This window comes from Asparagus officinalis, unplaced genomic scaffold (assembly GCF_001876935.1).
Source record: "Asparagus officinalis unplaced genomic scaffold, Aspof.V1 AsparagusV1_Un375, whole genome shotgun sequence".
Lineage (NCBI taxonomy): Eukaryota > Viridiplantae > Streptophyta > Magnoliopsida > Asparagales > Asparagaceae > Asparagus > Asparagus officinalis.
The window spans coordinates 144,831-167,166 of NW_017972640.1; the positions used below are offsets into that span (position 1 = coordinate 144,831).

Genomic DNA, 22,336 nt, shown 5'->3' on the forward strand with positions numbered 1-22,336 from the left:
TCAAATAATTATATATTTAAATATTTTGGTATATCAATTTGTTATTGTTGTATATTATATTAATATTTTGATAATAATATTATTTTATTTTTAATATAATATTATACTATTATTCATATAATATAATATTATTAATAATGTTAATATTATCTTATTACTAGTATGTTATTAATAAATTAATATATTATAAATATTTTAATATTATATAATATATTATATTTTTTAATATGTTAGTTTATTAATAGTACTTTAATAATATATTAGTATTTATGATATTAATAAATATTATTATATTATGAATATATTATTTTTACATTAACATTTTTTAGCAATAAATTATTTTATTATTAAAAATTATTTTACTTTATAATATTAATATTTTATATATTATCTACATTTACTATTAAATGTTATTATAATATTATTTTATTGTTATGTTATTACTAAATATGTTACTATTATATAATAGTTTATAATTATTAATTAAAAAGTTAATCATATTATAACGATGATACTATTGTATAGTATATTATTATATTATTATTTATTATCAATAACTTTTTTTAATATTTTTACTAGTTTATTAATATTTTATTATTATCTATTTATTATATAATACATTATTAACATATTAAATATTGGTATTTAATATGTTATTATATTATTATATAAAAGGGGAAAATGCTTCCAGCCCCCAAAAGCTAAGAAAACGTGCTCCCCCCTAAGACTGTCAATGGGTGTTTTGCCCCCAAAAATAAAGATTTTACTCTCCGAGCCCCAAAAACACAAAACCCAAGAGATTAAAATATGTGAAGACCATAATACCCATCTCTCTCTCTTTTTATCATGATATACTGAGATGATAGTTGAAATGATTAATGAGAATTATTTTATTATTTTCGTTGTTTGTATTGAGAGATTGTTAAAGTTACGGGTTAATTGTTAAGGTTACGAGTTAATTGTTAATGTTACGGGTCAATTGTTAAGGTTATGAATCCTCTCTCTCTCTCTCTTTCATAATGTTACTGTGATGATGTTGAAATGATTGAAAGGGATTGTTATTTTATTATTTTCGTATGTTTATAATATTCGTTGTTAAAGATAATAGTTGATTGTAAAGGTTATACATTGATTGTTAAGATTACGGGTTGGTTGTTAAGGTTACGGGTTTATTGTTAACGTTATGGATTTGTTGTGTAAGTTACGGGTTTAATTGTTAAGGTTACGGGTTTGTTGTTAAGATTACGGGTTTAATTGTTCAGGTTACGAGTTTAATTGTTAATGTTACGAATTTAATTATTAATTGTTAAAGATAATGGTTGGTTGTAAAGGTTATGCATTGGTTGTGAAGGTTGCGGGTTGGTTGGGTTACGGGTTGGTTGTTAAGGTTATGGATTTGTTGCATTGGTTGTGAAGGTTACGGGTTGGTTGTTAAGGTTACGGGTTGGTTGTTAAGGTTATGGATTTGTTGTGTAGGTTAAGGGTTAATTGTTAAGGTTACGGGTTTAATTGTTAAGGATACGGGTTTAATTGTTAATTGTTAAGGATAATGGTTGGTTGTGAAGATTACGGGTTAGTTGTGTAGGTTACGGGTTAATTGTTAAGGTTACGAGTTTAATTGTTAAGGTTACGTGTTTAATTGTTAAGGTTACGAGAGAGAAAAGTGACCCGTAACCTTAACAATTCCCGTAATCTTAATAATTGACTCGTAACCTTAACAATTATACCCGTAACCTTAACAACAAACCCGTAACCTACACAACAAACTCATAACATTAACAACAAACATGTAACCTTAACAACCAACCCGTAACCTTAACAATCTATGCATAACATTTATAACCAACCATTATCCTTAACAACGAATATTCTAAAAATACGAAAAATAATAAAAATCAAAAATAATAAAATGACAATCCCCTTAAATCATTTCAACATCATCACAGTAATATCATGATAAAGAGAGAGAGAGGGGGGATCCATAACCTTAACAATTGACCCGTAACCTTAACAATTAACTCGTAACCTAACAATTAACTCATAATTTTAACAATCTTCCAATACAAACAACGAAAATACTAAAAAACAAAAATAATAAAATAATCCCCATCAATCATTACAACTATCATCTCAGTACATCATGATAAAAAAAGAAAGAGAAGGGTATTATGATCTTCACATATTTTAATCTTTTGGATTTTGTGTTTGGGGGCTTAGAGAACAAAATCTTTAATTTTGGGGGCAAAACACCCTTTGACAAAGTCTTAGGGGGGAGCATGTTTTCTTGGCTTTTGGGAGCTGGAAGCATTTTTCCCTATATAAAATATTTTATTTATTATATTTTTATATTATTTAATAAATATTACTAATATATTAAATTAACTATAATATAATATAATATATAGTATAATATAGTAAGCATGTTGATGATAACTCTATATTAATTACATTTAATATATTATGTTAGATATTATATTAACACATTCTCAAACTCAAAACATTTTTCCCTATATAAAATATTTTATTTATTATATTTTTATATTATTTAATAAATATTACTAATATATTAAATTAACTATAATATAATATAATATATAGTATAATATAGTAAGCATGTTGATGATAACTCTATATTAATTACATTTAATATATTATGTTAGATATTATATTAACACATTCTCAAACTCAAACCAAAAAATCAAATTTAAAACACCTAAAAGGTGTTTTGAAATAAGTATTGTGTTTTTTGTTTGAGGAAGATTTAACTCAAAAAACATCATGGTTTCCAAGCGCATTGTGTTTTGTTTTCGGCAAAAACACTATGGAAACAAGGAAAACACCATGATATTCAAACGGAGCCTAACATTTGATCTTTTCGCTTTCTATCCCAGAAGTTTTGCAAATAGGAAGGGTCTCCTCTTCACTTTCACTTTCCATTTACTTTCCCATTGTCAAACGCATCTTAAAGACCCCAACAAAAAAAGTAAGATGGCAATGAAGCAGCTTACCAATGGATACAGAACGAGTGCATCTTGCATAACTGGATAAGAAAATAATGTAGAATCAGTAATAAAAAAACACTGATGTAGGGTGAATCAAAAACCGTCACAAGGGGAAGGTCATTACGTGTAGCATAAGTTGTTTGTAAGTGACTGCAGTCCATCAGCAGTGAACTTGTTCTCATCCCATAAAACATGGTAGTGAGCAGGACGGCTTGTGCCCTATAGGAAAAATATATATTTATTTATTAGAACAGAAGTTCAAGAATATTAACAAATAAAATGAAAGAACTCTTACCTGGATACCAGCATGACTGCACAAGTAAAAGTCAAATTCGGTAGGATGGCAGATCTTGGTATCGACAACAGTTCCTGATAATTAACAAGAAATGATAAATACAAGGAAAAGAATTTTGCAATATAAGAAATCTCGTACTTTCAAAACAAAGAAATATCATTGGCAAGGACCTGGCAAAATGTTTCCACTCCTATCGACTGAATGCTGGTTTGAATGATTTTCAGCAAACAGCCTGGTGTGGTGACGTTTCTGAACCACTACAAAGGTTATCGGTGGCTGATAATTAACCTCCAGAGATGCACATGCCTAAAACATATTTATTACACAAATGTAACTTTCTGCTAGGAAACACCATTAATGATTAGAACAATAAACTTCTCACGGCATATATACAGGTACCTTTCGTATAGCTTCAACTTCATGCAGTAAGACTTGATAGAATTGCCCTTCACTAACACCATCCCTGAATAAAAATACCGTCAAAACTTGGCCAAAGATGTGACTTAAACTATGCAACTGAATTACCTGTAAAATATAATTCTTTGAGGCTTCTCTCCAGTTGCTTTTTTGAACGAAATAAGAAGTTCCCTGGAAGTATTGAGAGGTGGATAAGTTTCTTGATATACTAAGCACGAGAATAAATTACTAAATTGACGTGTGCTATTAAATTAACATACTTTATCATCCCACCAGAGACAGGTCCTCTCTGAGGATCTTTCCACTCCTTATAAAGATCCTGAATCATCTCCTCACGATGAGCCTGAGCACAAACCAATCCTGCATACTTCGTGATCTCCGGCCAGTCTTGAGAGGCAACAACCTGCAAAGTCCAAAAGAAGAATGAACTAAATTGCACCTGAGAGAAACACTCAACCCTTTTCCACCATGAACTTTGTGGGGTTTAGCTAGTGTTAGCAAATCAATCGGGTCAGATCACTTCATGTTGGTTCAGCTTTGACCAAACCCATTTAAACTTGAACCAAACCCAACGTGTTTAATAAATGGGTCAGGAGACCCAGCCTATTAAAGGGGCATCCGACCTGAATAACCCATTTATGAAACTACTATCATGATACATTGTTTCTAGGGGGGTTGCTACTGTAATGTTAAAATTGGAAGCACCAGCGCCACAACACAGACATAGCTCCTCTAAGGCACATTTTGATTTACGGAGACATGCATGTGCACGAGACAAATCTGGACCATAAATGTACTAGAGATTGAGATTATTATATGTAGTTCTACAACATATATACAACATAAAAGCTAAACTTCAGAGTCTAGTCCCTCAACTATGGTTCCAAGAAAAATGTCAATGCAATTTGCAAGCATGATAATAGCACATCTAACATGACAAAGATAATAGATCAACGGCTCCTATATATTGGCACCCAGGGGCGGATCCAGAAACTTTGGTCATAGGGGACAAGTTTATAAGCTTACAAGTGTCAAGTAGTATATGATATTTTAAGCTAAATATTAGGAGTTTTTCAATATTAGTCCCCCAAATCTTTCATATTTTAAAATTAGTCCCCCCTGAGTCTTCAAATTTTGAAATTAATCCCCTAGAAATTTTAGCGTTTTGAAATAGGCCCCCAAATCTTCATACTTCCAAATTAATCTCCCAAATCTCTTGAGTGTTTTGATATTAGTCCCTCTAGTTAGTACGATGTTGAAAGAATTGGGGAATTAATTTCAAATACTTAACGTATTTGGGGGGACTAATTTTTAAAATTGAAGATAAAGATGACTAATCTCTAAGTATGATGGATTTGGATGACTTCCAAAAAAACCTAATATTAATGACGCCAGTATGAAATGTGCTGAGTATAAATAAAATAGATGCAATAGAAGTATCTTATTAAAATTCTTCACAATTGTTCCCTCTACATACCTCACAATTCGCAAGTAGACTCCTCTCACGATTACATAGAAGCGAAGGCCACAGGGGTTTTCGTTTCAGAATTTAAGGGAATCGATCATTGATGAGAGTTTAGGCATTGGGCAAAGCATTTTGGTAAACGGTTTTGAGTTTGGTCCATTTAGGCATTTATTTTCAAAATCCTTGGGCTGAGGGATCAATAAAATCAAATATTAAGGGGGCAATTTGAAATAAGAGCCTAATATTTAAGTATTAATCATAGGGGGTCAGTGGTGGCGATTGCCCCCACAGCCCCAACCTTGAATCCACACATGTCGGCACCAGCTAATCAAAACTTTACAGTAAAAAATAGCATCTAATAAATTTTTACTTCTTATCTCTTCTACTTCATAATCATTATACCCCATAACAAAGATGATTATTTTCTTGGACCTATCCCTCATCTCCTCTCTATAACCAAACATTATAATTTCCTCTGCTTAACTATCGCCACCATCATCAGGTATAAGCAGCAGACGGCCAACAGCAACTGAGATGGAGATGGCGATGGCGTACCTGGAATGGTGGGGATTGCGAAAGAATATAATCTAGGTTTGCCCATTTACATGACTGAACCAGTCACTGAATGGGTTAAAAAGGGTCATTTAGGGTTGATCCGAACTAACCCAATTAATAAACTGGCAGTTTGGGTCGACCCATATAAACCTAAAACCATTTATCCCCATATGAATCTGCTAATAACTGGTCAGATAAAAAGTCTCTCTCCAATAGTTAGGGTTTAGTATCTGAGGTTCAGCTATTTTCTATAACTTATAAAGTTCAGAGGGGGTTTTTTGCCATTTTGCAACCCCGCACCCCACCCCCTCCTCACTGCAAAACGGAGTTAAGAGGGGGTTGCGAAATTTAGCAAATATCGACATCACTACAATATTGAATCATTATACAAGAAATCATAGAAAGTAGCATTATAACTCTGTTTCCACTTAATAATTAATCATCTTACTGCTGCAATAGAAGGGCTGGAATCTTCTCCAGGATGAGGATGAGTAACATCTGCACCAAAAATAATTGTAGGCCTGTCGCTAACCAGTGGTATGCGCCTAGAAATAGCATCAACGAGAACTGTGTTTCTTCCACCAACCTTTACAAAGAAAAGTTGCTGATTACAGAAAATGCAGAAAATATAGCCGAAGAAGGAAAAGCAGACAAGTCGATGTGAATCAACTGACCTTTACATTTATCTTAAGAGCAACATTTGCAAGATACTGCTTACTCATCCTAAATACGTGCTTTGTGAGACAGCATTGGGATACTACCCCAAGCTCAGTTTCACAAATCCTTTTTAGATCCCCTGCCACAAAAGGACAGAGATGAACAAAAATCTTAATAACGGTAAAATGTATAACATGAAACTTATAGTAATAAATACTGCAATAAGACAATTTTGAGTTTCACAACAATGATTGAGTGGTTGATATGGAAAAGCTGAGAAGGTTAACTCCAGTATCAGGGCACATATAATAAATAAGGATAAAATACAAGAAACTCGTTTCACGTATACCTTTCTTTTCAAATTTTTAAAAAAAAAAAAACCTTCATCTAAACAGTTCACAAACCCTTCATACCCATCAACAAAAGTGCTAATATTGTACTGTGCTCTTGTTATCCATACGTCTGGCCAGATGTTTGCACTTTGTTAGGCACTTGGATAACACTTCAAATCCACAGATTTAGCAGTTGAAAGGATGAAACAAATACATAGTTTTTGGATAATGTAATATATCCATTTTCTTTTATCATTGTCGTGGAATTATGCAAGCATGCAGATGTTTGCCATATATATCTGCCCATAAATCTGAAGAACCAAAACTCCATTACAAAACTAATGGTTTCCCCAATGAACATAAATTAGAGGTTTTTAGTTGATCATTTAAGTAGTTCTTTCAAGCAAGACAAGGTCTACAAGCAGGTTAATTACTTGTAATTTACCCAAAATAATTTACAATATTGAAGAGAAAAGGTGCAATAAGATGATACCATAAAGAGATCCATTGTTGTCGGGCAATATCACAACAAGCAGATCCAGTTCTTTCTTCTGGGGGTGCAGTATGGTCATTGCTTCATGATAGCGTGCTTTTAAAGCTCGTTCAACATGATCAGGACGAGCAGTTAATGGGGGAAGCACAGGCTCTAAAGAAAATTGCTGCATGAAGCTCAAATTACTTTAATTAGTTTTACCTAACGACATGATATATCATCATATTGTAAAAGGAAAATGGACCCACATTTTAGGGGAGAATGAAAGATCGAAATGTACATACCATTCCAGAAATCTGGCACATTTGAGCTAGTTCATGGCAGAACCCACGAGCAACATTCTCTTCAACATTGCGAGCAAAATTAATACACATCCAGCTGCTCACTCTCCCACCATTCACCATTTTCTTCATAACAAAAATACTAAAGTCAGAAACTAATCAAAATTCATTATTTTTTAACTATTTCCCTACAGGTTAACAATGGGGTTCAGCTCACTATCTATACCCCCAGCAAGTGCTCACACAAAAATAAATAAATAAATAAAATATTAAGACACAAGTATTCTTCTATGACGTTGAAGGTCTTTGGATTATTTTGCAACAAACCTAGAAGTATCTTAAGCCTTCATTAGTGACTGGTATAAACTAAGGGCCTGTTTGGCAAACCCCTCCAAACTGGGACCGCTGTGTTTTATTTTTTAACCGGGCCAGAATTGAACCAGGTGGGGGTTGTTCAATTCTAGCCTGGTTAAGAGGCTCCAAAATGAACCAAAAAAAGTTGAGCCAGCTCTAGCCCAAAATTTGCCAAACACAAAACTCTACTAAGACTGGACCAGGTTTGAACCTGGCCCAATTTTAGTAGTTTTCCAAACAGGCCCTAAGGTTGTTAACAGGTTCAGTCACTATCTATACCTCGTGCAGGGGCCAAAACAAACTTGACCTTAACGCAATGAAGAACTACTACACCTTGAACTTTGATCCAAGAAAATCAGACACTACCAAGTAACTTATATAACAGCATTAGCATCAAGTATAATAGCTGCAACAAATATCAAAGCTGCAGACTTACAAAATGAATGTAGTAAGAGCGCAAATTTTGAACTTGTACCTTGTTCATCATATTCCATTGTCCTACTCTCGGTAAGCAATCTCTCTCCCTTCCAGTATCGTGGTATTTAAGCTATAACATCAAATGATTAAAAAATAAGGGATTAGGATAAAAATCAATTAGCAAAGTTGTCATACCCATTATTATAGTTGACATAAAATCTTTCAACTACTACTTACCCGAGGTGCAGGCAAAATCCGGGCCTCAACTTGTGCAAGTTTATTGCTGATTTTAATTCCAAATTCTTGTGCATAAGGATCTCGATGGTATGCGTTATGATGAACTGTCTGCAAATGAGAAAAAAATAGATCTAATCCATTTAAAATAGGAAATAATAGGCATTATCACAGGTCATTCAATGGAAATAAATCAAAATTAAATCAAGTCAGAAAGGCATCTAAAATTCAATGCATGGCAAGAACTTTACAAGTGTCATACACCATAATCCACATATACTATCTAAAAACGAAGTTAATCAGACTGTTAGGAGCCTGTGCAAACAACATAACTGAACATCAACAAAAGGGAAACATAAGCACACAGCAGGAACCATGTAAAAGCATAAACAAACAAAATAGTAATGACCTAATGTTAAGAGAACAAGTAAAACATTGAATTAATGATTATCTATAATTGACTATTCTGAAGAAAATCTAATATTAGAGAACAAGTAAAACATCGGAGTAATGAATATCTATAATTGACAATTCTGAAGTAAATCTACTAGTTGTAATAGCACAATACAACCGTAAAAACATCTATACAAGACATTCGCTAGCATCCACATATATATCTAAAAATATAGTTAAGTTTTGAGCCATGTTGAAACAGGTCAAAGATCTGATTCTACCGCTGACGGCAGCTTTAATTCTTCAATGAACTAGTGCAAACTGCTAAATTTGCTCCTCTATACTAAGTAGTTCCTTTTCTTTCTTTTCTCTGAATGTGCTAGCAAAACAATAGATGGGTCTGATTTTGTTCAAGACGGTTAATAAGGAAAGTTTGAGAGACCCAAAGGTGTATACTTATCAAACAGTGAGGAAAAAACTCAAGCACCCAGGTTGCGAAAAAGATTCACACTTTGAAATCATGAAGGGAAAATGCAGCATAATTTGTTAAGCCATATATGTCATCTCCATCAGCAATTTTATGCATTCGGCAATAATGCAGAAAGGAAAATTAGCCAATCTTACATGCATATATCATTAACTCCGTCAGTTAATTTCAGCACATGACAAAGATATGATATAATATAACATTGAGAAACAACCTTCATGCAAATTTAACTAACTGGAATTTTATATATATACTAAGAAGAAGTCAATTTTCATTTTAGCAACTAGACAACTTGTTAACCTGTTATTAACCAGTAATGAATGAATTAATAAATTTGACTTGATCTAAAATACAAAACACTAATATTTACTAGTCACAACTAAAATCCTACGTAAACCCAATGTAAATGTTTGGGATTATTGCTATAGAAAAATCCTATATAAATGTTTCCAGTTATTCCCACGCAGATACATTTGCATGGAAAGAAGCAAAGGGTAAAAAGATCTTTACTGAACATTGATCTCCATACATTGAACAATCAAATTAGACAAAATTGCCAAAATCTTGCTTTCTTGATTTAAGGTATTGTCATCACTAAATCTTAATACTAGCCAAACTATTTGAGTCAGCAAGGGATTTTAGCAGTGCAATGATAAAGTAGGATGCTTTACCTCAACAATATCAAGCTCGCGATCCCGAGGACGTTGGCAAGTGACCTTAAGGAGAGCAGTTATCTGCTTCTCATTCAACCTCTTAGAGTACCTTTGACCTTCCACAATCTTGCAAACCTGAAATCATTCATACACAATAATTAGCAACACGACTGTGGCAAACATTCCACTGAGAAGAAGCATAATTCATGTACATAATTTTACAAGCATGCTCATGTTATCACTGGTTTGCATACACCACAGAGAGAAAGTAAGAAAAAATGACAGAGCATGTTGACCTCCATGGGCAGATAATTTGGCCGCTGCTGATTGCCAACTTGCAAGCATGGCCAGTTCATGCGTTGGATAGTAAAACCATAAGTCTCGTGGAAATACTGCACCACAGACTTCATTGTCCCTCTTTCATCAACTGGAAAACTGTTGATTGTCATATTAATTTGTATCAGGAAAATCGAATGGTAAATAAAGAGCTGTCAGAAACCAAATTCCAGTGCTTCTATCAAGAGTTGTTAAAACTTATAACGGGAGCAGTATCGAGTAAAAGAAAATATACCTCAGCTCCCTAGTGGATTGCGAGGTTAAACCAGATATACGATACTTTCTTCTCATGTTTCCACGATGAGTAACCTCAATCTTTATGCCTCTAAGGGCCTTCTTAATCTGAGAATATGGCACATATATGAAAAGAGAACCAATATTGTGGAATAAAAGTAAAATATAAACACCACCTATAAATTTATCAAACAAAGTCTTAAGAAGGTTCATGGGCAAGCAAAAGATTTTTTTTAAAATAAATCATAATTCAGATACAAACATCCCCAAAAAATTTTATTTTACTCTGGACAAGCAGAAAAGTTGAGTTGAATTGCATTAAGAAAATATGACAGCTCCCATGCAAACCTTTTACAAAATAGCCTACCAAATCATGTGAAAATAGCATATTGCTAATTTCAGACAACATTAATTATATAAAGAATGTCAAGCAATCAAAGTAAGAACAAGTAAACCTTGACGCGGTCAGAATCAGACAGCGGTCGTGACGTGTCACGGTTCAGAAGCTGAGTTACAAAATCGATAACTGGCAGTGGCTCAATGAAGGCAGTTGACGACATATCTGTGAAAGAAGGACGATTATCAGCAGTCAAGCACGTGCCAGAAAAAAATTTATAGAGAATAAACCCGCACAGGAAAAGGACTACCTCTTCAATCATAGATAAACGGACAAAAATAGAAACATGATAATAGATGCACCAATAAATTGCTTGTATAAATAGCTGAAAGCATTACTTAGCTACAACTAGTGACAATGCAATTCATACCAGCTATTCGCTAAATATTGTTTGTTACAGAACAAGTTCAATCCACTTCACCTTTTAAATCTCACTCTAGATTTCAAGATATTAGAAATCACCAGTTCTGTAAAAAAGGTACGTACCAAACACTGGTAAGATGGCCTTAAACTTCCTAATATGTTTAAAAATAATTACAGGAAACCTAGAATATACAATTCTATGATGAATATGCCTTCTCGACATATCTTAATCTCATAGTACATAATATGGACAATACTGGTCATAAGACAGCCTTCCACACCTTTCATATATTCAAAGCAGCTTTCATGCTTCTAATAATTGATGAAGTAGCCACGAAGCATGTCAGCTTTATTTTCAACAGGATCAACTTTGTCAATGCATCATTGTCATGCTCTTTCGAGTAGATTATTTTCACTTAAAGCATTTTTGTTTGCACGGCAGTAATTATGAAGTAGTTTAAAGTAAAGTAGATGCTACTTTTGCTACTTTCGAGAAAAAAACATGTTTGTTTCTCTGAAAAACCTACTTCCAATACTTCCTTAAACGCTGACATGGCGTCTACGTGTCACCCCTACTCCCTAAATATTTTTCCTCCATCCAAAGGCTCGGAAGTAGCATGAATGTAGGTGAAATGTGCATTAATTAGGAAATACATAAATTTTCTTACTCATATTTCCTTTATTAGTTACTTCCTAACAATTTTCATTGCTATCCAAACAAAAAAAAGGGAATGAAGAATAAGTAGTATTTCCACTACTTCAAAAAATATGTGAAACAAACAAACAAAAAAGTATTACTTCCACTACTTCCGACTTCATAAATTTGGAAGTTACTTATTTAATCTATTTTCTACTTCCAGTACTTCGATCAAACCAAACGGGCCCTTAGAACGGGTCTAAGCGAGTACTCAAGTCAAAAGACCATATCCATAGTTGTATATGGTATGTGATTACCAATATTTAAAGAAAGGCCCATCTGTGTTGGGCGAATACTCTGATAAAAACCTCGCCAACTCTCAAGCCCGTCACCAAGTTGCTGCCGCCTTCCAAGATCTGGTGAGTAAAACGACCGGCCAACAGGGCAATACCTATGCAACCATCAAAAAGCATAAACTTTTACATTTTTGCATGTTAAATGAAAAGGATGTTGCTCAATGGAATTAGCTATATATAATTACCTGGCAGTAGGCAACTCTCGCAGAACGATATCAAGAACTTGAAGAGCTTCCTGAGGAGCATCAGCCTGTCTCCCAGATAGAAACATTGCTAGGTGATGGAGATCAGCACGGGAAGCAAATTTTATTACAATTTTAAAAGGCCTCTGCCTCCTGCTGGACAGAAACAATTCAGATTTTTCATAATGCTGCATATAAAAAGGAAAGGACACAATAGAGCAAGGTCTGTTGCTTCTGAGAAAATACCTCTCTTTTCCTGTACCATCGTCTTCATCAGTCAGTGTAACTTGAAATTCCTTGGAGGGAAAGGGTAATGGTCCAGCAGTATAAAGGCTTTTCCTTCCATCGTATGCTGGCAGACGACCTCCTAAATGGGTCTCACGGTAAAGCCTCACTAGCTCTGCTATAACCGCTCGGTTCACACCCCGTGAAGTAACTTCAGGAGTAATTGAAACCTAATAAAATATTTACTTCTTAAGATTAAACTGGCAGTTTGAACCATACATTGAGTTTAACACGTCAAAAAATACCATTTGAACAACAGAAAAATACTTAACGGGAACTCACATCGTACTGGTGAAGATCTTTATCAGGAAGTTCAGCAAAGAAGTGGTTTGCCTTCACCACACACCTTTGACCAAACTTGCCCTTGTCCGGTCGCAAAGGAAATCTCATGGATTTGCTAGACGCAACTGGCTGAATGGCCTGGCTTGTTCCAGCTTCATGATGAACAGAAAGTTGTTCAACTTGTTGCGTTACTCGAGCAACATCCATCTCCTGTGTTCTTGAAGATGAGCTAGGTTGTGATACAGATGACTGGACAGGCTGGTAAGCTGGACCCTCTATAGCTTGGTGCAGCTCGGGTGCCGGCGGCCTCGACGGGCCAGCAGCAGAGAGGCCAGCCCCACGTTACCCCTTTGCCCACCATAAAACTGCTGCTGTGGCATACCACCTCTCGGCTGTGGCCCTCCACGGCCCTGGTATTGAGGATATGGTGGCCCTCCATGGCCCTGATATTCAGGATGTTGAGGCCCTCCATGACCCTGGTATTCAGAAGTTGGGGCTCCATGGTACTGTGTGGACATCCCTCCACGATGTTGTGGGCCGCCACCGCGACCATGATAGTATCCTCCGCCACGACCTCCATACTGTGACTGTTGGGGTTGGAAAGGACCCGAACCTCGTCCTCCACCACGTCCCTGTTGATGATGGACTGGGGCTCTTTCAGGAGGATGCTGAGGTCCACGCCCACCACTTCCAGTTTGCTCTTGTGTTTCCGACATCTCCCGAGTGCCGGGGAGGTCCGTTCTTCTCTTCCTTACCATATTGTTGTCCACTGAAGAAAAAATTAACAGTAACAATAGTATACATAAGTACTTAATATTACTAAATGACTGAAAAAGGAAGAAGAACCAACTTAATATTCACTGTCAATATAATCAGAAAATCATATTGATATCAACGTTACAAGTTCCCAAATAAACAAAACTAACACATAATCTAAGTGACATGAATGTACTGAGACAGAAATACAATATAAACACAGACCATGGAAATTCATGTACATGTATATGTATATGTATTGTATAGGGAAAACTCCAAAGTTACAGTGAGGGTTGAAGGTTACAATGTTTACTTCACATGGATACACATAGTCATGCACGCTAAAGAGACAATCATTGTGATAACATTTATACTAAAGTTTTAACTTGCCGTACAGTGTTGTGAATTCACAAAAATAGGGCTAGGCCCTTTAACTTTATACACAAATAGCTATACTAATTACACACATCACAATATTTATAGTATTTTTCCCAGCAAAGTATAGTCTTTGTGTATATATAAAAGTAAATAAGACTTGTCAAACATGTAATGTGGAAAAAATAATTACATGACAAGTGCAACATGTCTCCAGGAAATATATAAAACATGTTACTATATAAGTACATGCACAAAAAATTATTGTCAATCTAAATCTACAAGAATAAGATAGAAGCATCCCAAAAAACTCACAAGAAATGAATCAAATATATATAACATTAAAAAAGGTGCAAGGACATAACCAGTGTTGTAAAAAGCACCCAATAGCAGCACTATCGTGGGACTAATCACGGAAGCGGTGATCAACCGCCTCACCGCTCCGATAACCTTGACTACAGTGTGTGATTGCGGAAATAGCCGCTTTTTACTTGAAATAGCGATGTTTAGCGCTTAAAAGCACTAAATAGCGCTATTCTTTTCAAATTGAGTACCCGAACCCGACCCGAACCCATAAAATAAAAATCTATCATCTCTCGCCTCTCTGACTCAAGTCCTAACCCAAAACCTAGCCGCCACCGCCTCTCTCTCTCTCCCCTCCCCCGGCGACTACCTCTGACGAGCTCATCTCCGACAGCAAGCCGCTCTGTCACCGCCTCCATTAGAGGCTAAAACCCTAGTCGACACCTCTCTCTCGCCTCTCTCTCACCTCCTCCGGCAACCTCCTCCGTCGAGCTCCATCTCCAGCAACAACACTACCTCCAGTTGACCTCCATCTCCAGCAATAACACCACGTCCAATCGAGCTCCATCTCACGGTCTCACCATCTCCGATCACACCTTCTCACGACTCACCTTCTCTAGCACTGCAGCACCAAATCTCCAGCTAAGCCTCCATTTTGGACTTCTAGCTTTTATTTTGCTTAAATTTAGACCTTTGATTTTGGATTTTGGACATGTCATGTATTTGCAGTTTGATCTTCATTGATTGCTTAATATTTATAGACTGTTATTATCTATCATGATTCATGACATTATCTTGCTTTGCTCATTTATCTATGCTTGAAGATTTTATTTTTTATGTCAAGTTTCTAGCAGTTAATATAATGATGGTGTTACTAATCAATGCTTTATTATTGTTGAGAATTTTTGTGTTATAGACTTAAAAAAGTTGAATGAATTGGACAAATAATTTTATTAATATTATGCAATTGTTACACTTACACATCTATTTCATGCTTAAGATCTTTATAAATCATTAAATATGCATTTGTAGAATTTTTAGATTTTTCTATAATTTTCTTATTTTCTAAAATGTTTAAATATATCTAAATTTGACCGCTATTTGACTTCACGCTATTTGCCGCTATTTTACCGCAATAGCCCCAGATAGCCTTAGCGGTACCTCGCCTCGCTGCGATGTTATCCGCTATCGATAACCTTGGACATAACTGTTGCTTGTTAAGTTTGCAAATTGTGACGAAGTTCAGTTGAAAACTATGGAGCAACAAAAACTTCAACCATAAACAAATTTGAAAATAGAGAAATTCACAAATGACACACTTGCCAGACCAAAACACAAATCCCCAAGAAGATGTGAAGACGAAAATATAAGTACTTTCCACCAGGGACTTCATATAAGATGGTTCAGACTATTGAGTAAAAAAAGCATAGACCCAAGGGTACTATCTTCAACACATTATGCAAATGGGTAAATCTGATCATTACAATCCAAAATCTTCATCAATTGATTGCTTAGAATAAATGACAGGATTCTAATATCCACACATTAATGCAGAATAAATGTCAGTGAAAAGGAAGACCATATTCATTGTATCCCAAGACCAACAATGAACATTTTACATTGCATAGGCTGGAAGAACACAATGTAAACCCTATTATATGACATTCTTCAACAAATAGAAACACTAGACTTGATGGTGGTGAAGCCAAAGCAGGGCCTAAAACTAAACCAAACCCTTATAAACAGAAAAAAAAAGTAGTGAAAAGTAGAATGCCATCAAAAAAAATTTAGGGATTTTTCCGGTTCTGGTCAATAGATTGTTCTGTTTTTGTTTTAGTATATTTTGTACATTAATGTGTTGCTTAAGTGATTTAACTGGATAATTTTGATTCTTAGTGGGCATCTCACAGTTGACTAAAGCTGTTCTAACATACATCAAAGGATTGATAATTAGTGTACTTGTTTTGGGACTTCCTTTTTTATTTTTCTAGTATCTCCATTATATTTTTACTTTATTTTCTGCAATTAATAGCTTATCACTACTTCCTTTATAATCATTTCCTCACTCCCTAATACCACTTATCACGTTTGAAGGGTTCACCGAAAAAATAGTGATTATATTTTAATATCTTTATAAATATCCTAATTACCACATATCACATCTAAATCAACAAACGTACAGGTACATGCAGATAAATATTAGACCTAGACATAAATATACAATAAAGTATCCTCACAATCACATAAGGGTCAATCAAATACATCATATCATATTAAAAAAAGTGCAAGGATGTAAGTGTTGCTTGTTGAGTTAGCGAATTGTAACAAAATTAAGTCAAAAATTATAGAACAACAAAAGCTTCACACATAAATAGTTTTGAAGATTGAGAAATTCTACTCTAATGAGAACTAATTACAAGAAGGTTCAAGATACCAAGTCCAATAAATATAGAGAACAAAGGATGCCTTCCATAGATTCTGCAAATAGGAAAATATAATTCCTATGATGCCAATCTTCATCAGTTGATTTCTTATAGTGAATGATGAGATACTTACTGCCAAACTTTAATGCAGAACAAACAGATTCATTGTGTCTGAAGACCAACAATAGGAACAACTCATGTACATGAACTGAAAGATAACACATTATAGCACTTAATTATTAGGCATTCGTCAATATATTTTAACACCAGACTTATGATGCAGTCCAAAAAACTAAACTAACGCAATTCCGCAAATAAGTAGTCCAAAGTAAATTAGAAATAATAATGAATATAAAGGAAACACTAACTTCAATAGCCAAAAAATTGAAATCTTAGATACTACTGTCATCGTGTTAGAATATTCTTAGAAACAAAAGGAAAAATCTTTTCAAGAAAAAGATGAAGAATTTGACTAAAAAAACAAAAACATGGTAAAATCATCTGCACTCCTCTATTCAAGCAACAATACACTTAAAAATCGACCGAAAAGTGAAGAATCTGGACGCCAGGACCACAAAAAGTCACTAAAGGGACTATATACTTAATAATAAGCAGAAAAAATACTGTCTTCAGCCAACAAAATCTCAAGAAAAACACAGATCAAGCGAGATCGAACAATAAACTAAGTAAAACACAACCGATCTACATACTTTTAGAGTATCACTCAGATCTAAAACCGTAACCCTAGAAAGTCGAAGGCAAAGCACAAAGGATCGACAAACCGCTATACCTTAGTCGAAAACCACCAAACGGGAGATGAAAACCGCTTCCTATCGCCTCAAAACCGCCACAAAAACCTCTCTTTTTCTTGTCTCTCTCTCTCTAAAAATGCTGGTAACGAAAAAGGAAAATGGGGGCAAAACGGCAGAGCAGTTCTAGGGAGAGAATCCCACGAGCGAAACCTACGCCACAATCTCTCTGTCGCACATGGGCTTTTTATTTACAAACCCTCAGGGTTATGCTATGTTTGGGAGTTTACTAACAGGGACGGAAAGTTAAATGGGCTTTTTATTTACGAACCCGCTCTCCTACTTCACTACCAAACCAAACCCTAACCCTTTCTCCTACCACACACCCTATTGTTGTCGCCCTATCGCCGCCGCATTGGCCAATCATCACCATCGGTGTTCGATCCCGTCGTCGTCATCGCTGGAGTTCATCGGAAAATAAGACATCGACAAATTTTAGGTAAAATCTTTAAAAAAAATTCCTCCTAATTTTTTATATATTCTCATTATTTTATGCCAATAACTTGTTTAAATTTAGATTTTGAAATATTTATGAATTGTGTGAATAAAATTAAAGAAATTTATGTATGAAGTTAGAGAGAAAATTATCGAAAATTGTAAAAGTTAGTGTATTATAAAGGTTTGGCATTTTGGTTAAAATTAGGAATGTCTAAAATCGATATTAGAGGATTTAATAGTAAATAATATTTTTTGTGTTTTTCGTGTAATATTGATATTGGATTTTTTTACTCTTCAGAGGTAACGATGAACGATCGAATCATAATTCTTTGTTCATATGATGAAAATGTTAACTATATCGAGAATAATATGCTTGTATATAAAGGAGATGTGACGAAGTCATTGTTTAAATCAAAATCATGTACTTTCGATGAATTGGTTAATGACTTACATAAACTTACATTAACCAATTCACGTGAGTATTACCTCAACATTATTTGCAATTATCCTCTTACGAGGAATAGAATAAGCGGCATTCAAATTTCAAGTGACTACGATTTGAGTCTTATTGGAATATTGCATGACAAGAAGCGTTCGGTAGAATTATTTATTGAAAAGCATCACAGAAATTTGGGCAAATCGATGAATCACGATGGAGTATACTCTCGCATATTGGAGGACCTTGAAGTTGACTCCGCAGGCTTTTTATCTCTGCAACAAGATATAAGATGGACACAGTCATAATACTTGAGCGGCCCTTTGCTTGTGGGCACTTCAAATGCCTTCGATGATAGCGCTCCCTATAAAGATATGATGTCTTTCATAGGAGTGATGATAGAAGATGATAATATAAGTATCGAATCTAAGGATGATGATGAAGAGGATGGCTTACAAATCAATAGCATGACGTGTTTGATAGATCGTGATGAAGGGGACAACCAATACATTGATGGATGTTACTCTAACAATGAGTATATCATGTTAGAGGATTCGCCACCCGATGAACTTCATGGAGAAGAATGGATTGATAACTCCACGATGGAAAGTATTCCTAACGGCACTAATGTAGTTGATGATACACAAGGCGATGACTTCTCATTAAAAAAGGGTGATCTATTTGAAATCAATAAGAAATTGATTCATGCATTTCGTTTGTGGGCCATCCAAAAAAATGTCAAGTTTAGGCAGACAAAAAGCGATGCAACAAGCTATAATGTAGTTTGTTTTTACCGTTGTAGGCTATCTAAAAATTATTGCAGATAGTTAATCTATATCAAACACTAATGATGGAAGTTATAATTTGATGGCTTCCAGAAGACTACAATTTAAAAACTTTTACGTAGATCGATGAAGGTTACAATCTGACAACCTTCATAACAACCGATGAAAGCTTTAATTTAAGAGTCTTCACAATCAACGTCAGGAGTTACAATCTGATAACTCTCATATTTTTAAGGAGCCAAGACGAAGGTTACAAGATGACAATCTTTACAACGCTCTAGCAAAAGAGTATATATTGACGGTCTCTTCAAATCAAAACATAAGTGGCCTCGTTCTAGAGTCAAAGCAATGCAAACACAACTCAAACCTGGCCACAAACGCAGCTCACATTCAGCTCCAAACCCTACAAATGTAGCTCAGATCTATCTATCAACGTAACTCATGTTCGGCCGCAAAACGCAGCCTCCAAACGCTACAGACGCAGCTCAGATTCAGCTGCCAACGCAGCTTCCAAGCACTACCAAACGTAGCTTTTAAACTGCCAATGTAGCTTCCAAGCACTACAAACGTAGCTTCCAGACTCTGCGTCCGAGCTTCCAGACGCAGCGTCCGAGCTTCCAAATGTTGTGTTTGAATGCAAAATTCATGCCAGAACGCAATTCTTACGTTTGACTCGTTCAAACACGAGCTGAACGGTTTTAAAATCGCTTCCCACGATCTGAGGGGATCACAACTCCACCCAGGAGTGATTTAAGGGGCGGTTATATCCCATAAACCCCACAGAGGAGTGATTTTAGGGGCGATTACACCCCCTAATCACCTATAAATAGCTGAAAGATCAGCTTAGTTCAGATCTTTAGATCTTTTGAGCATTTTTCAGATCTACAGATCAGCAAAGGGCTTCTTTAATCATCCGATTTGGAAGCATTCTTCGGCAACAGAACTCCTCGGAGTCTTGGCACTTGGCTTATTAACCGAATTTTGGTTCAAATCAACTCTGTTACAGAGTTTAAACTCGTACGGAGTTCTTAAACTCCTTAAGAGTTATTTTTAAACTTGCCACACAAGTTTTATCAACTTCAATCCAGTGAGGTAAAACGTTGGATCGTAAACGAGAAGAAAATTCGACACTAACGTCGAGGGAGGCCTCTCATCACTACCATGAAGAACCTAGTTTTAAATAAAGAGGATCATCTCCGTCGATCTTCTTCTCTTTTATAAATCGGGATTCTGATATAAGAAGATTGTAATTTTTTTTTCTAAGTTAGTTAGAGAGAAATTGTATTGAGAGAATTATATCCATTCATTGTCAAAGCCAGTTAGAGAGATAATACAATAAATCATATTCTCAATTGTCTTCTTCAAATTTTCCCAACAAACAAAAGATAACGACTCTGCTGGGGACTAGCTTCACTGACGAAAAAGTGGTGGCTTAATCCGACATCAACCTCACTGGAACAATGGTCGAAACTCTCGTTGTGGAGTTTGATCAAGCCAAGTATGAAGAGTTCCTCTTCTTCGGATCTCTTAGCCCCAAGGCTATGCGCAGGATCCATAAAATCTTCAAGGAGACTAAAGCTCCAATTGTTGCTCCTATGCCAAAGGAAACCCTCTCCTTTAGCCAAGATTGCTCGAACAGCCCCTCCTCCGAGGGAGTGAGCTCAGCTTATATTAAACTCATCAATCGAGTCGAGGAATCTATACCCGCGACAAATCAACGGGTGACGGGTCATAAGAGGCTAATTCAGGCGACAAACCTGATCAACACAGATGGTGACGTCGCTACAAAGACAAGACCTTGTAGCAAGCTAAGAAGAACGCTGTTCGACGAAGGAATAGATCCGTACGATGAGCACATCTCCGAGAATGTCGATCCTCAAGTCAACACGAGTTTCGTGTTTGTGAGCCTAAATGTGACCCTATGCTCTGCGTTTCTACTTCAGAACGCAAGCCTCGCGTCTATGAGCCCAAACATAGGCTTTGTGTGAATAAGACTGAACACAACCCTTAGTGGTGCGTTGTATAATCAAAATGCAGCCTTCAGGGGCGCGTTCCACAAATTGAATGTAACTCTCGGGAATGCGTTCCAGAACCAAAACGCAACCCTCAGGAGTGCGTTACAGAACCAAAACGTAACTCTCAGGAGTGCGTTTCAGAATCAAAACACAGATCTCAAGACTGCATTCCACTAGTAAAACACAAATCTTAAGACTGCGTTTCACCAGCAAAACCTGGACCTCAGGCTTGTGTTCGGGTAAGGAAACTCAATATAGAACCTGGTGTATATGGTGGAGCTTCGAGGCGCTGCCCTAAACCTCGCCAAGGGGTTGTCCACTCCCCCTGGACCCCCCAACCAGGGACGCACCGCCCCCTGGTCCCCTGGTCAGTAAGACTCCTGAATACTCTACGTAGTGCGACTAGATTGAGGGGCGGATATAAGAAGTCAATGGATTCAATGTGTAATGGCCATGAATTTTCGATACTAGTTTAAATAATTTTTTTGATATTTTAAAATATTAAATTATTATTTTTAAAGAGTATTTATATTCTCTCGATTTTCTAGAATTTTTATGCTTTAAAAATCTGATTTTATATCTATTTAATGATTTTGATGATTATAAATTAAATTGTGTTGATGAAAACTTTTAAATTAATATTGGTTTTATTATTGTTATTGTTATTATAAGTATTGTTATTAATTATATTAATTATTCCCTAATTATTCTCTAATTATTCCCTAAACCCTAATCCTATTTATATATAATCTTTCCCCCCTCTCTCTCTCTCTTCCTCTATCTCTCTCTCGTTTTCATCTCATAGCCGCTACCTTCTCCTCTATATTTCTCTCTCTTCCTTCTCCGCACCCATCTTCACCACCACCTCAGCCGCCGCCTTCACCACCCA

At 35.6% G+C, this 22,336-nt stretch overlaps 1 protein-coding gene across 1 annotated transcript; it reads right to left on the reverse strand.

Moving 5' to 3' along the window:
- Nucleotides 1-2,892: 2,892 nt before the first annotated feature.
- LOC109827701 (protein argonaute 1B-like) lies at nt 2,893-17,203 on the reverse strand. Its single transcript, XM_020394716.1, is given in 23 exon segments — nt 2,893-3,040; nt 3,127-3,221; nt 3,298-3,371; nt 3,468-3,603; nt 3,697-3,760; nt 3,823-3,885; nt 3,975-4,117; nt 6,183-6,320; nt 6,409-6,530; nt 7,217-7,382; nt 7,501-7,623; nt 8,327-8,398; nt 8,506-8,613; nt 10,054-10,170; nt 10,332-10,470; nt 10,607-10,713; nt 11,061-11,167; nt 12,320-12,453; nt 12,544-12,693; nt 12,787-12,995; nt 13,108-13,446; nt 13,449-13,876; nt 17,098-17,203. Coding segments are annotated over 23 exon segments (3,228 nt in total). The 5' UTR covers nt 17,189-17,203; the 3' UTR covers nt 2,893-2,937.
- Between the last annotated feature and the right edge of the window lie 5,133 nt (nt 17,204-22,336).